Source organism: Cyclopterus lumpus, chromosome 19, assembly GCF_009769545.1.
Source record: "Cyclopterus lumpus isolate fCycLum1 chromosome 19, fCycLum1.pri, whole genome shotgun sequence".
Lineage (NCBI taxonomy): Eukaryota > Metazoa > Chordata > Actinopteri > Perciformes > Cyclopteridae > Cyclopterus > Cyclopterus lumpus.
In genome coordinates, this window is record NC_046984.1 from 1,825,001 (window position 1) to 1,840,675 (window position 15,675).

General features: G+C 44.1%; 1 protein-coding gene across 1 annotated transcript; it reads right to left on the minus strand.

Annotated features, from left to right (window-relative positions):
* Positions 1-2,420: 2,420 nt before the first annotated feature.
* On the minus strand, positions 2,421-11,997 carry naglu (N-acetylglucosaminidase, alpha). The gene is made up of 6 exons (XM_034559059.1): positions 11,238-11,997; positions 7,213-7,360; positions 6,321-6,467; positions 5,643-5,728; positions 5,044-5,300; positions 2,421-4,823 (listed from the first exon to the last, which is right to left on the minus strand). The coding sequence occupies exons 1-6, from the start codon at positions 11,648-11,650 to the stop codon at positions 3,619-3,621; spliced, it is 2,256 nt and encodes a 751-aa protein (XP_034414950.1). The 5' UTR covers positions 11,651-11,997; the 3' UTR covers positions 2,421-3,618.
* Between the last annotated feature and the right edge of the window lie 3,678 nt (positions 11,998-15,675).

Below are 15,675 nucleotides of genomic sequence, written 5' to 3' on the forward strand. Positions count from 1 at the left end.
ATATACTATTTTCTCTAATGTTGTGTTTTTTTATAAAACTGATCATTTGTTTGAAATAATCAATGTGGCAGTTAAGAATTTAAAAAAAAAAAAATTTTAAAGGATGTTTACAGGAGTTAGCAAATTGCATATTCTTTTTTTTCCTTTACTTTTTTTTTGTTTTAATCACTGCCTTATTTTTGTTGTCTCTGTGTTTTGAATATTGATTATTGATCATTCCGGCAGCTTTGTGAATCTCCTCTGTGTGACTAGCCTGTTGTGTCGTGGCTCACCAACAAAACAACCACATCATGCATTTGTATCCTGGGCATTGTTGACATAGGGACTCCATCAGGGCAAAAATCAGCTATTGTCACTGAGACCGGGGGGTCGATTCTCCAGCAGCGCTACCGCCTCACTCCAGACACAATAGTTTAAAGGCCCACAGAAGGAGACCATTCCTCCTTTTACGCTGCAGCGGTGCTCATCACATGTTTCCATTCCACATCCTGTCTGCCTTTTTCTGTTTTACAGGCTTCTTCAAATGCAAACCGATTAGGAAAAAGCCCAAATCCCCGATTTACCTCACAGCAGTAACATCAGCAGTGTGTGAGAGTGTGTGAGAGTGTTCTAATATCAATTAAAGTAATATAGCAAAACCGATATAATTACATTTGCTTTCAAATGATTTTGAATTCTGTTCCCTTTATTCTGTCTTTAAATGTAATAAATTTACTTTGCAACATTAATTTTAAAGGGCTTTTACATTTGATACGTGTTAAGGTGTTTATTTATTTTTCTGCCTGTCATTTGCGCTTCGAATTGACCAATCAAAGCTCCTGCCTTGGCTCGGTGTTCAGGAGTTTGACAGGATTCATTAATCATTTAAAAACAGAATAATTCCCTTTTTAAAAAAATATATATATATTTTAGAATCCATCAGTTAAATGCAAATCATCTTGTGCTTTTTTTTTTTTTATAGACGATACATGAGTGAGTTGATAGTGGTAGACCTGTGCAGTGCTCAACTAAGCCAAGGCATCACAATTAGCTGGACCTTGTCGGCCCTGATGGAAAGTGAAGTCAGTGTTTTTGTTTTTGATTTCCTGGAGTGACCATGTTGACAAATGAGCCTGAAGCAGAGCAGTGAATATCATCAGTGTACATAAGGAGAGGAACTCGACAGTTAAAATTCCCTCTTCAACTACAAAACTGATACTCATTATTTTTTCAACAATAAAAAATATGAATCGAACCGTTTGGCGATGAGCTGCCTCATTCCTGGAGACCCTTTGTCTGCTTTTTTATGGAGCGTGTACACACACACACATCACACTGTATCTGGATTTTAGTTTTATATTTGAGACATTTAACTGATAAATTAAGGAAACTTATTTTAGTTGGATACAATGACGAGATTCAAGTGTGAAAATAACGATCAAACATACATGTGGGTATAGTTCAGACAAAAGCCGATGACAGAGTAGCGACCCGCCTCCAGATACGCACTGTTAACTGTCAGCATCGTTAACACTGTCAGCACCGTTAGCTCTGTCAGCACCGTTAGCTCTGTCAGCACCGTTAACTCTGTCAGCATCGTTAACACTGTCAGCACCGTTAGCTCTGTCAGCATCGTTAACACTGTTAGCACCGTTAGCTCTGTCAGCATCGTTAACACTGTCAGCATCGTTAACACTGTTAGCACCGTTAGCTCTGGTAGCACCGTTAGCTCTGTCAGCATCGTTAACAGTTAGCACCGTTAGCTCTGTCAGCACCGTTAGCTGTCGGCATTGTTAACACTGTTAGCACCGTTAGCTCTGTCAGCACCGTTAGCTCTGTCAGCACTGTTAGCTCTGTCGGCATCGTTAACACTGTCAGCACCGTTAGCTCTGTCAGCACCGTTAAACTCTGTTAGCACCGTTAACTACGAGCTGCCTGCTCAGCCGTCGCCATGTTGAGAACCCTGTGGAGGAGAGCTCTAAATATTCTAGCATCGGAACTTTACCTGGCTGTAATTATATATTAACATTTACAAGATTCACTAAATCTGTTTCTGGCCGAGCTGCAATACTACATAATACTGCTTCTTTTAATAACCCTCTAATATCTTCAACTTCATCGTTGATACAATATGGAACCAACAGTTATGGGTATGAATAGGTGGGGGTAAAGCTTCAGTGAGGACGTTTGAGAACATTTCAGTCTATCAGCACATAATTAAACCAGACATCCATACATGCTGATGATTTGATGACTTTAACACACATAAGCTGCTGTAAACACCGGAGCACAGAGACAGCTGCTGCCTGGAACCAGTTTGAAACCCGATGGGATGGAAGCGAGACTCTGCCTCTCACCCAAAGCATGCTGGGACAGTCTCCAGCATGATCCTGAACACATGGATGTGTAGGTTAATGTATGGAGGAGACACACACACGTTAAAAGAATCACAACAGTTTAATTCATCAAAATACAAAAATAGCACATATACAATGAAGAATACTAATATTTTAAATTGTGTGTTAGTACATTATGAATGTAAGCTGTGCTCACGTTGTTAAAATACTAAAGTAATTATTCTTACAAAAATAATTAGATTGTCCTTAATTAAAACTACAGGAATCAGAAAGAAAAACGAAATGAATGTGTAAAAATAGAAAGTGATTGCTGTGCAGTGGCAGTTTGACATCAATGCATTTTCATATAAAAAATATATCTTTTAAAAAGAGAAACCATGAGCCACCCTGTGTAGTAATTACTCATTAAACAAATCCCTCCACAGAAGCTCCTCGTGTAATGGGCCAATCTCACCAACCACAGGAGCACGACACTGTAAATTAGGTCAAAGGCACCCAAATTGTTTGGGAACTATACTACGAACCGTCAGCTTGTTCAGAACAAGGCACAATATTCAAATAAACGTCAAACTGATAGACATGAAAATGTCTCCTTATTAAAAAGTTAAAGGTCACCTGGGGGATGGACACTTAAAGGTCTGTGTGCAGTACCTCAGACTTAAAGGGATATGCTTTTGCATGTTTCAGATGCGTTTAATGCTGAATCTATTCTCTGTGAACAACACGGCGTCTGTGAGCAGCTTCCTGAAGTCTTGTTTGTTTTTCTGTACAGAGACCAATACATGGGTTTACTGTATCTGGCAACCCAAGCTATAGAGACGCATCGCAGCAGTACCGGAAGGATGGATAAACTGTTATTTGGAAGAAATAGTTCCAGCACTATTCTCTCTCCCTGAAAGCACAGCATGTCATTGACAATGTGTGTGGTGTCCAGGTTCAACAATAGAGATACTCTGTGTAAATAACCGGGCTCACCAACTCCATCTCTTCGTCGTGCTCTGGGAAAGTGAATATGCGCATTTCCATTTTGTTTTCAGAGCAGTGGAATCAAAAACAGTACCAAGAGACTCATACATGAAATGTAATCAGTGTAAATGTAAACCTGCAACATGCACAACTAGCCATGACTGATTACTGCATGTGCAAAACAGATTGTTCCTTTAAAATTCAGGTGTTTTCTACATCTAAGTGTTTTGGGACAGTCTGGGGGAGGAGGACATTCTTCTTGCTGCGACTTAAGACATGTTTAGTTTTTTTCTCCCCAGAATGTAGTGTCCGTTCACTATAGTGTCTTCAAGGCCTGTGGGTAGTACTTGAGGAAGATCCTGCGTGCGATCTCATACGTGTCTCCCTGAGGCTTGGTCGGGTACTTGCGGCCGTTATGAATGAATCCCTTTTCCACCTGGAAGACCGCCTGGTTGAAGGCGTCCTGCTTGAATGGTCGTCCGCTGTCCAGACACTCAACCAGGGTGTGAACGAACAGGCCCCATCGTTGGGCGTAGTAGTCCTCCATCAGACCTCCCCACTCTTTGCTGGCGTAGTCCAGAATCTCACCACTGGGACCCCACAGGGTCAGCTGGTTTCTGGCGTTCAAGTCGTAGAGCTGTGCCTCCTTCTCATCGAGGGCGAGGGATCGGGCCCGCTCGAGCCACGTCCCCAGCAGGAAGTTGCGGTCGCTGCTCAGCAAACGATTGAGTTCAGGCAAGAGATCATGGATCAGCACACCGCCTGCAGTCAGCAGCTCTGGCAGCTTATGGTTCTGGAAGGCGTCTGCGATATCCCGGTAAAAGGAAGTCGTCAGGACTTGTAGGACCTGCCGCGTCACATCCACGAGGTCGTACCGGAAAGTCTCCTTGGACATGAGGGATGGCGCGGCCTCGATAATCAGCTTCCAGGCTTTGTACAGAGCAGCTGGGTCATACCAGACATCCGTATTCATGCGAAAAGAGGGCCGGCGCACCAGTGGGCTATGGTTGTGGTTTCGGTAATGTGGCACCGTGCAGTTGTACACGCTGGCGAACAGGAGCCTCCATGCGGCGATCAGGTTCTCCTGCGTGCTGCCGTAGCGGCGGATCGCATACAGCGACGCCCACTTGGACAAGTTGACGGGCTCCTTGCGCCACGCCAGCTCGCTCATCAACTCGTACATCACAGGATTCTGCTCGATGCCCTCCGGCGTCATGCCAATGCCCACCAGGCTTGAGTTTGGGAAATGTAAGGCTTTGAAGGGCCCTGAATTGATGCTCTCCACTGTACCAAAGAATCCACTGTTGCCCCCAAAGTTGTTCAGCATGCACCAGATGAAGGGCTGTCCGTAGAAAGACTCGGTGTAGGAGAAAATTGGCTCTGTCTCTGCAAACAGGTCCAGCACGATCATTCTTCCGAGGGGCACTCCGTGTAGCAGGGCCTGAATCTGAGCCGGCTTCCAGAACGCTGCGTCATTGAAGAACAGCCAGCCTTGCATCAGCCAAATTGCCTGAGGATCGACTGGGGAGAAAGAAGAACATGTAGATTTGGATGAGGGACAAGAGGACAGTTCTCGAACAAGGCTGGAAACCAGCAGGGAGCGTGAGGGGGATGTCTGTGGAAGAGAATTGGACAACGGGGTCATACATGGTTCATCAAACTAGGGCAATTATTGTACTTGTGACCCAGCACTACAGGCAGCCTCATATGTGAACTGGATGTCTGTCAGCCAGACACTCACCTGCAGTCATTGAGGCAAAGACAGAGTGACTGACTGCAGACAGGTAGGCGGGGTCAGAGGACGGTGGACTCATCTCATTGAAGGTGTCAGTGTTGTAGATGTGATCTGTACCAAACTGCTTCACCACCTGGGACAGATAGAGGGAACCGATCCGGAGGAAAAGTGGGTCGCGAGGGTCTAAGATGCAGGCGCACGAGTAGCTGCAGTTGAAGTGAGCCCAGGGCCCCAATCTGGTTACATTGGCTTCTGGATGCAGCCTGAAATACAAGAAACACTTCAGAGACACAAAGCTTTTGACCAAAATATTCCCGAGCCATTTCCTGTGACATGTCTCTCAGAAGAATCAGGGAAGTGGGACCCAGAAGTGGACTAAAGCGATTGTACAGACTCTCAACTCTGAGTTGAAGAGAAATGCCCCAACTTCTTCTTCCTAGATATTTCATGCATGAAATTAACTAGTTCATACAAAGTGACGTCCAACAATGTCTGAAGGCAAACATGTTGATACATAATCTGCATGGCCCCACTCAAAGCCATCATCAGGGCTGTGTAGAACTGTGTCATTCTGAAATGTTGAAACATAAACAAGCTTGAGTCACCTGAGGATCCCCTTGGGAACGTTCCCAGAGAAGGCCGGCAGCACAGGAATCATGCCGAAGGATCTCATTTGCGCCAAGATTTTAAACTGCGAAAAGAAAAAGAAACGTTGTGAGAGGATTCAGTCCAAGGCAGCTGGTACGCTGGTTAGCAAACATTTTAAAAATAAATATAATATAAATGGCCTTTAAAAAAAATACAAGATCTTTTAAAGATTAATTGTGGTTGATTGACAACCTGGGCCTTATTTTGGCCATTACTCCAACAAAAGAGCAAGAAACATGCAACAGGCTGGAAGCCCGAGAGCAGTCATAGTTACAACAAACAGCTCGGATCATAAGTGCAGTTGTGTGTTAACGCCAATTTTTCTGTACAATGAGAGGTTATTGGCAACATTTAAGTTGTGTTCACCTTCAATTTCACCACCAAATAAAATGGTTTAGAATCGATGATCTGGGGAATAACAAAGTAAAACCCCAGTGTTCAAACTGAAGCCTCTAGTAGAAGAGTGTGATTATAGTTCCTTTACATTGTCCTGATGGTGGAGGTGTCTGTTAAAATGAGAACTAAGACAACCCAGCAGTCTACGTGCTGCCTTCAGCCTCAGCCACAGTCAGAAATGTCCTGATTCTAGACATAGTGGCTTCCGACTGCGTTGACAAGCAAGGAGGCTTCAGTACTTGGAGGTAGAGCTGGTTCACGTGCCAGGACTGTGGCAGAGGCCCACCGAACTGGAAAAGGTTGCCCATGCGATTCCAGGCGAGGAACGCCGCGCCCGAGAAGAACTCCTCAATCTCCGACTGGTTCAACCCGAGAGCCCGGTAAACCTAAGAAGGTACACAACCATAAGTAGATGTTTGTCCACATGCTGCTGCACACGTGTATTATGTATCTGCTCCGAAGAGGTCATGGTTGCATTGGTCAAACTGAGATATCAATGTTCTTCCTGCTCGTCTTGAAGAATTCCAATATGGGTTTTCCACGGTCGAGGAAAGTTTAATGTGAACATGAGCTACTCCCTCTCTCAAAGCCAGGACGGCAAGTATAAAGAGTGGAGGAGCTCCGTAGACAATCAAGACCCACAAAATGTTTAATATTATAGTTTAAATATTCTAGTCTAGTGTTGTGAAACAGAACATGTAGCATGTACTCAGAACCTCCCCCTGGTGCTCTGTCATCTAGAACATCTCTCTTAATTCATTGTCTATGGAGTAGCTCCACACTTTATACCTGATGACATCACATGATATTTCAGTTTTAGCTAGTTGGGAGAGTTGTTCATGTTTACTAATACATTTGGACCTTCTTAGTATGGATTTTAAGAATGGGAGCAGTTTCTCTTTAATCACAGTGTCCTCCCATCACTTCCCCTTCTACTGATTTTGCTTATTGCTCTGAGAGTAATGCATCTACAAGTATGTTGTTACGTAACCCCTGAATCGCCAAACGTGATCCTTCTAGAAGGAGACCATAGTGGAACATACAGAACTCGGGTACTAAGAGCTGTTTTTACCAGCGCTCTTGTGGTTTAATGTAGATTTGGTAGCGACCTCGTTCAGCCTTTGCTCGTACCTCTTGCCACACGGCTTCCTGGCCGGTGAAAGCCAGAGCCAGATTGATCCCATTGAGTGCCATCCAGTCGATCTCTCTCTCCCATCTTGGCCAGTCCCACCACACGGAGGAATAGCTAAAAGTGCAGACGTTCTGATAATACCTGAATCTAGATACAAACACACAAATGTATAGTAAGTTGTATTATTGGGCACGTTTATCAATATTAAAATGGTATTCGCCATACTTTTACATGTTCATGACAAATGTGCTTCTTTTCTTGCACTGTCCAAAAGCAACACGTGGTCTCTCCCTTCTGGCCATAATATGCTTTTGATTAGGAAATAGTCCAAATTTGGGAAATGGGGTTTGAAAACATCTTATTGAGGGTGACCAAAGGGTTAGGACTCACACCATATTAGAGCTGAAATAATTAGACAATCAACTGAAAATCAATCAACATCTACTCGGATAGTTGATTCAGAGTCATTTTTCTAGCAAAACTCAGTACTGTGCTTCTTCACACTGACCTCCTTCACCAGTATTTGTCTACATTTGATCTGAGGAAAGGCCATATTCATGATGTTCACAGCTGTGATCTAATAATGATGAATCCCATTGTGCCCGACCTCCTCCACTGACAGCTCATCCTAATTGTGCAGGTGGGCAGCCAATCCCCAGAACAGGAAATGAAGTGCAGGGCACTCAGGAACTGAAGAGAAAGAATCAAGTCAAGAATGTCCAAACAAAAGGTCTGCACTGGTTAAAGCACCAGATTCAGAATTGTCAAAATATACTTTAATAGTTCTCAAGTGGAGGAAGTCCTGCTTAGTCGCGTTAGTCGTGGGTACAAAATAACACCAAAGGAAGATACATGGGAGGCGTTGAGGTGTAGCGTTTATGCATTTTAAAAGACCACAATTCTTTGTAAAATACTGCAAATTATTTTTAAAAAAACATTATAAATTATTTAAAATATATAATTGTAATTTATATACTATATTATACAATAGTATAACTGAAGAAAATAGAAAAACTAATATTTTGCACAAACATGTTAGCACTAACTGCTCTTCTGTGTGTGGAAATCAGGAATCTTTGTGAAAATGGTGCATGTGGTTTTTAGGAAGACTTTTCCTCTCAACAACTTTCACAGAGCAATGGAACCAACTCATGAACTAATGGGCAGGTTCATTAACACTGACAATACTCCTCAGTTACAGCCCAACACTGTTTACTGGGACTCTAACTGGGGGCCTTTACGGGGCAGTTAGAGTCCCAGTAAAGCTCATGGATGTACTTAAAGAAACAATGCTGAGTCGCAGTGGTTGGACCGGGAAGGGCTCCACATGAGCTGCACAATTAAACAATGACGACGAGGCTGACAGAAAGTGCTGACTTCAAACTGTGAAGGTACAATAACAGCCAGTTGTTATTAAGCCTTGCTTCCAATTTCTGCCCAGTGGCCACTGCCGGCGTTGCAGCGTACATTCACAGTTTTAAGTCTGTAAAGTTCGGCCGCAAACCACTTCAATTAGGCTTCTTTCTATTATTAATCTATGGTCCATGGAGGTTTTATATTTGTAAAACTTCCCTTGAGCTGAGAAAAGACATCGGTGACGTCATTACGATGCGATGTCAATGTAGAGCCTATGAGCTGAGTGAGAGCTGGAGGGCGTGGCCAGCGCGAGAAGTAAACCCGAAAGATAGACAAAAACATGTTCCAGTATCCAGTTATTCCAATACATCCATGCTTCAGACCTCGTGCACCTTATAGTCTCTGTTCCGTGAGAACCGAGGCGACAGAAAGGAGAAAAGAAATAAGAGACAGAATAGAAAATACACTGAATGTTAAAAGGTTGACAGATCACGTTTCACAATAAAAGTCACTAACCACTGCAGTTTACTCATTACCCCTACTTCATACATGTGTGTGTATTTATGATGTGTATATTGCTTGGGATTCTAATAACTGTCAATGTTGTATTACAGTTGTTGTCATATAACACTGCACATAGTTACATCTGCACTGTTGTAGTCCAAACCTTAGTTTCCTGCAGATGGTCAACGGCTGAAGCTTCCCACCGGCTTAAAAGTTAGTCATGGGAAAACTAAAGTGTGCCTTGCTCGCCGTGGCTTTTTCAATCTAACTACTGTGCACATGACATAACTGGGGTGAGCTGATGCGGCTCTAATGCACAACAGATAATTGAAAGGAAAAGGGTCCTTTAAAGAGGGCCCAAGTTTCCATAGTGGCCACAATAAACAATGAAAAGCAACTTGTGTCCTCACTCCATTGTCATGCTGGAGTTAGACATGGCATGGCACCCTCTTTCAAAAGGGATAATATCAGAAGTCGTCAAGATCAATCTACTTTATGTGGGATTTGACATTTTTTTGCTAGGATGTTCCTAGCTACTCCTAAAATAAGCCATCATGCAGCTGGGTATTGAGGATGTAAACAGGAGCGAGCCCTCTGTCTGTGGACGTCCTGCAGCGACCACTGAGAGGCGGTGGTGTCTGTTACTGGTGTTTAACTGATGTCAGAGCACGCATGTGCACGGACACACGCACATGTTTAAAGCTCTACATTTATATACACGTCATATGACAATGGTGTTGTTGTCACTGTTGCAATCATTAAAGTATCAACCTGTGGACAGACAGACCGTCCGTGTAGGTCTGAACTACACCGACGGTAAGATAAGATAATCCTTTATTAGTCCCTCAGTGGGGAAATTACATGATTACAGCAGCATTGCTCACAGTAATAAGTAAAACAAGTAGTATAATAACAGAAATAAGATAAAAGAGTAAAAAACAAGAAGAATATTATATATACAGACGGAGTAGAAATAGAATAAAGTGGATAAAGTGTATAAAATAAATTTAAAAAAATTAAAAAGTACTTAAACGTATTAGTATTGCACAACTGGGCTAAAGTAAGTGCTGTTTAGTGCGAAGTCCAAAGTGTTCAAGTGTTTGTGGCCTACTGGGAGCTCAGCTTGTTGTGTAGCCTGACAGCAGCGGGGAGAAAGGACCTGCAGTACCTCTCCCCCAGACACCGGGGATGAATCAGCCGGTGGCTGAAGGAGCTGTGCAGCGCTGCCAGAGTACCCTGCATGGGGTGGGAGGTGTTGTCCATCAGGGACGATAGCTTGGCCATCATCCTCCTGTCTCCCACCACCTCCACAGTATCCAGAGGACACCCCAGCACGCTGCTGGCCTTCCCCACCAGTTTGTCCAGTCTCCTCCTGTCAGCTGCTGTGATGCCGCTGCACCAGAAGACCACTCCATAAAAGATGGCTGATGCCACCACCAAGTCGAAGAAGGTCTTCAGGAGTGCTCCCTGCACCCCAAAGGACCTCAGTCTCCTCAGCAGAAAGAGTCTGCTCTGTCCCTTCTTGTAGAGTGCATGAGCGTGGTCAGACCAGTCCAGTGAACACCCAGGTACTTATAAGACTTCACAATCTAGAGCCGTAGAGCCGTAGTAGCACTTTAGTAGCACTTAAATGTCTCTTACTGATAGCACTTTGTAGTTTAACACTTTAGTAGCACTTAAATGTCTCTTACTGATAGCACCTTGTAGTTTAACGTTATTGAAGAAATTGTACTTGCTTGATTCTTGTTGTTCTGAGTTTGGACTCATGGTTTAATGCACTTATTGTAAGTCACTTTGGATAAAAGCATCAGCTAAGGGTTATGAACTAAATACTACATTATGAGTGTATTGTAGATTTGACACGCATTACCCTAGATAGAAGAAGCATTTACATTGTTTGAATAAATAATGTAATGTAATGTATATATTGTCGAAGTCATGGTCCTTATAAATAACTAAGAACAAAGTAGTCCCTTAGCTGGTAGTAACTGAGGTGGAGTAGTCTGCCCCGTGAATCAGGCCCCGTGTCGTATTGCCAACGTAAAACAAATGTGAGTTTCTGATGTGAAAAGTGTAATATTTCCACAGAATGTCCACGCAGTACTGTTCTGAAACACGCCGAACGAACGCTACCGGACCCCAGTACACACCGTGGGTCACTGACCTGTGCTGCGTGTTGATGCGCAGGACGCCCGTGAGCCTTGGCAGAGGACGAGGCATGTCCAGCTGGTCACCGGACCAGGAAACATGGCAGTTGCAGAAGTATTTCATATAGTTGTAGATGCCGGAAGCCACGGCCACTCCGGTGCTGCCCGTCGCGACTATCTTGTTGTTTTTCGTGGACCTGAGCTCGCACACGTCCAGGCTGTCGTTGGAAAGGCTCCTGTTGACCGACACGATGAACTCCCTGGACCTGGCCCCGAGCAGGCGCTTCAGCAGCTCGACCACCGCTCTGCCCTGCGCCTTGTCGCTGGCTTTCGGCTTGATGTGGTCCAAAGTGGGAAATGTACAAAAGGCAGTCACAAAAAGACAGAACACGACGACCAGGACCGGGACACAGCTGCTTCTGGGTGACATTTCGAATCCCCCGGTCAAGTGAAGCTAGACTTTCCCACCGGAACGCAGGTTTAAAAACAACTTTATTTCTTCATTTGCACATAACCAGGAAGCGTCGCGTCTGCTGGCCAATCAGAGAGAGAGATCGGCTTCCTCGATTGTAATTCACGGCCAATCAGAGGACGCAGTTCCGAGAAAACAAATTCCTCCGAGGTTTGTCATGTGACCAGTCTGTCACGTGATGGTAATATTACAGAAGTGGTCTGATTTCAGGTACAGGCTTGATGTCATGTGATCATGTAAAAGCACATTGTGAAAACTCATTGGATGCTCACTCCTGAAAAAACACCAACGAGAACAAATGTTTAACCCGTTTGCTTGTAAACTCAGATTTAAGGGTTACTCCCTTATTCCGTTCCATTTACAAATTGAGGCAAAGGAACAGAGCGAGTACATATTAGAAAGAACATGGTCAGTAAGCAAAACAACAATTCCACATCCAGTGACATCGCACCTGACAACACCAAATGAAAACAGCACATAGTGCTATAATTCATCTCATGTAATCTGTATTTATATTATAACAATTATAACAATTAGCATCTTAAAGTTACTTTAGGGGGAAATAACCTTGGTTATAACTAACAATGCAAATACAGATTACATTAGATAGATTATTAGACATAGAAATCTGTGGGGCCCATTCAGCAGAACGAGTACTTTGTAATATACTTCTGCACTTTCACATACAAATTATGAATGCAGGACTTTTACATGTATATTTACACTGTTATTTCTAATGTATTTTAGTGAAGAAGCTGAATACTTTCACCACTCATCAATATCAATCAATATTAACCTTCACCATGGTTCAAAGTTTTAATTACTAGGAAAACCCATGATGTAGCTTAGCATGTGTTAGACACACACACCACAAGTTTCCATCATACATGTATGCATTTCCTTCAAACAATAAAGGCGGCTCTCTGCAGAGTTTAACTCAAACAATGAACGCTGAGACATCTGAATATGCTCATCAAGTTTAGAAACACTTTATTTACCACGAGTTGAGTGAACTCTCAGCTCTGCATTCATTCAACTCAAAGTTCAAGTAAACAGAAATCAGGTGAACGCAGGATAAGAACAAAAATCTGAAATAGACCAACAAAGAAGTTATTTTAAGTTAGAATTACCTTGAAGTAATTCTAAAAACATGAATAAGATGTATTCATATAAACCTGCAGATGACGTCTTCTCACACAGGTGCGAAAACTGGTGGCCAGCTGAAATGAACATTTAATCGGATTCAGTAGTACAATGCTTGGAAAAGTGGGATACAATTCATAACAAACCTTTTTTTATTTTCAAGTCTGAAATCCCAACATTAAACTTCCAGCAAAAATGTTGCACATGTGGAAGCAAATACAAAGTTCCCAAACAGACCAACAGGCGGAACAGAAGCCAACCGCACATCAGAGAGCGAGAGGCCGACACCCACCCGCGCGATTCAAAGTACTGTTGGAGCATCACCACCCAGTTTACTGATGGTGGGAGCATCACCACCCAGTTTACTGATGGTGGGAGCATCACCATCAAGTTTATTGATGGTGGGAGCATCACCATCCAGTTTACTGATGGTGGGAGCATAACCATCCAGTTTACTGATGGTGGGAGCATCACCATCCAGTTTACTGATGGTGGGAGCAACACCACCCAGTTTACTGATGGTGGGAGCATCACCATCAAGTTTACTGATGGTAGGAGCATCACCATCAAGTTTATTGATGGTGGGAGCATCACCATCAAGTTTATTGATGGTGGGAGCATCACCACCCAGTTTACTGATGGTGGGAGCATCACCATCAAGTTTACTGATGGTAGGAGCATCACCATCAAGTTTACTGATGGTAGGAGCATCACCATCAAGTTTATTGATGGTGGGAGCATCACCATCAAGTTTATTGATGGTGGGAGCATAACCATCCAGTTTACTGATGGTGGGAGCAACACCACCCAGTTTACTGTTGGTGGGAGCATCACCATCAAGTTTACTGATGGTGGGAGCATCACCATCAAGTTTATTGATGGTGGGAGCATCACCACCCAGTTTACTGATGGTGGGAGCATCACCATCAAGTGTATTGATGGTGGGAGCATCACCATCAAGTTTATTGATGGTGGGAGCATAACCATCCAGTTTACTGATGGTGGGAGCATCACCATCCAGTTTACTGATGGTGGGAGCATCACCATCCAGTTTACTGATGGTGGGAGCAACACCACCCAGTTTACTGATGGTGGGAGCATAACCATCCAGTTTACTGATGGTGGGAGCATCACCACCCAGTTTACTGATGGTGGGAGCATCACCATCAAGTTTATTGATGGTGGGAGCATAACCATCCAGTTTACTGATGGTGGGAGCATAACCATCCAGTTTACTGATGGTGGGAGCATTTACTGATGGTGGGAGCATCACCACCCAGTTTACTGATGGTGGGAGCAACACCACCCAGTTTACTGATGGTGGGAGCATCACCACCCAGTTTATTGATGGTGGGAGCATAACCATCCAGTTTACTGATGGTGGGAGCATTTACTGATGGTGGGAGCATCACCATCCAGTTTACTGATGGTGGGAGAATTTACTGATGGTGGGAGCATCACCACCCAGTTTACTGATGGTGGGAGCATCACCACCCAGTTTACTGATGGTGGGAGCAACACCACCCAGTTTATTGATGGTGGGAGCATCACCACCCAGTTTACTGATGGTGGGAGCAACACCACCCAGTTTACTGATGGTGGGAGCATCACCACCCAGTTTACTGATGGTGGGAGCAACACCACCCAGTTTATTGATGGTGGGAGCATCACCACCCAGTTTACTGATGGTGGGAGCAACACCACCCAGTTTACTGTTGGTGGGAGCATCACCACCCAGTTTACTGATGGTGGGAGCATAACCACCCAGTTTACTGATGGTGGGAGCATAACCATCCAGTTTACTGATGGTGGGAGCAACACCACCCAGTTTACTGATGGTGGGAGCATCACCATCCAGTTTACTGATGGTGGGAGCATCACCATCCAGTTTACTGATGGTGGGAGCATCAACGTGCTTGTTCGCTTTTGCTGAGCACGTTTGTGTTTAAACTTTCCTTCTCTTAGAAAGGCCTCCCATCTACACTCCAGTCGTCAGGTATTATTTGGTTGATTTTGTGCATTAACTTCACAGTAAGTTTTCTTGAGGTTTACGGTGTTAACTTTCATGCCGGGGGGCGAGTTGGGTTTTCTAGAAGGTTTAAGATGTTCTTAGGTTGAGGCTGGTACGGTAGTGAATGGCGATGGCTTCAAAATATCCCTCAGCAACCCACAAAGCAGACTAATCTGCAGAACTTCTGTACCTCCCAACTAAGGCGTCAGATACAAAACAGATACTGAAGATCATTACTGAAAAATGTAGGGGAAAAAATAAGCTTCATACGCAGAGCAGGATTCAGCCTGGTCATGAAATTCACCCAGATCGGACACAACGATTATACTCAGGCACTTTCAGCAGTGATGAACACATGATCAACACCACTTCTGACTGAAGGTAGTATTACAAAGTATGAGGTATGAGCATTCTCCCAGAGGAATCCACAGACTAGGCACACACAAAGGACTTCAAACTTACTACAAGGAACTTCTGTGTTGATTCTGGCCATCCATGTGACTAAAGTAGTGTTTCTGAGTACTGGAGTCCCTTAAGAAAAAAATCTAATTTTACTGAAGCAGATCCCATGATCAGTCCTGGTTCCCCCTAGCATCCCTTCCCTACAGCGGGCACAGCAATACGGCCTGGGTCTCCAGCAGTGTTTGTGTCTCCCAGTGGAGGCGCAGAGAGGAGATGCTGCTGCAGCCGGGAGCTGAGCTGTCCTCCTCGTGCCAGAGCTTCAAACTGCAAGTCGAAGGCTGCAGTAAAGCCGGATCTGGCTTTTGTCTCTGCTGGAGGCCCCGCTGGAGTCTGAACTGAAGGAGTTTCTGGTGAACCTGCAGGATTT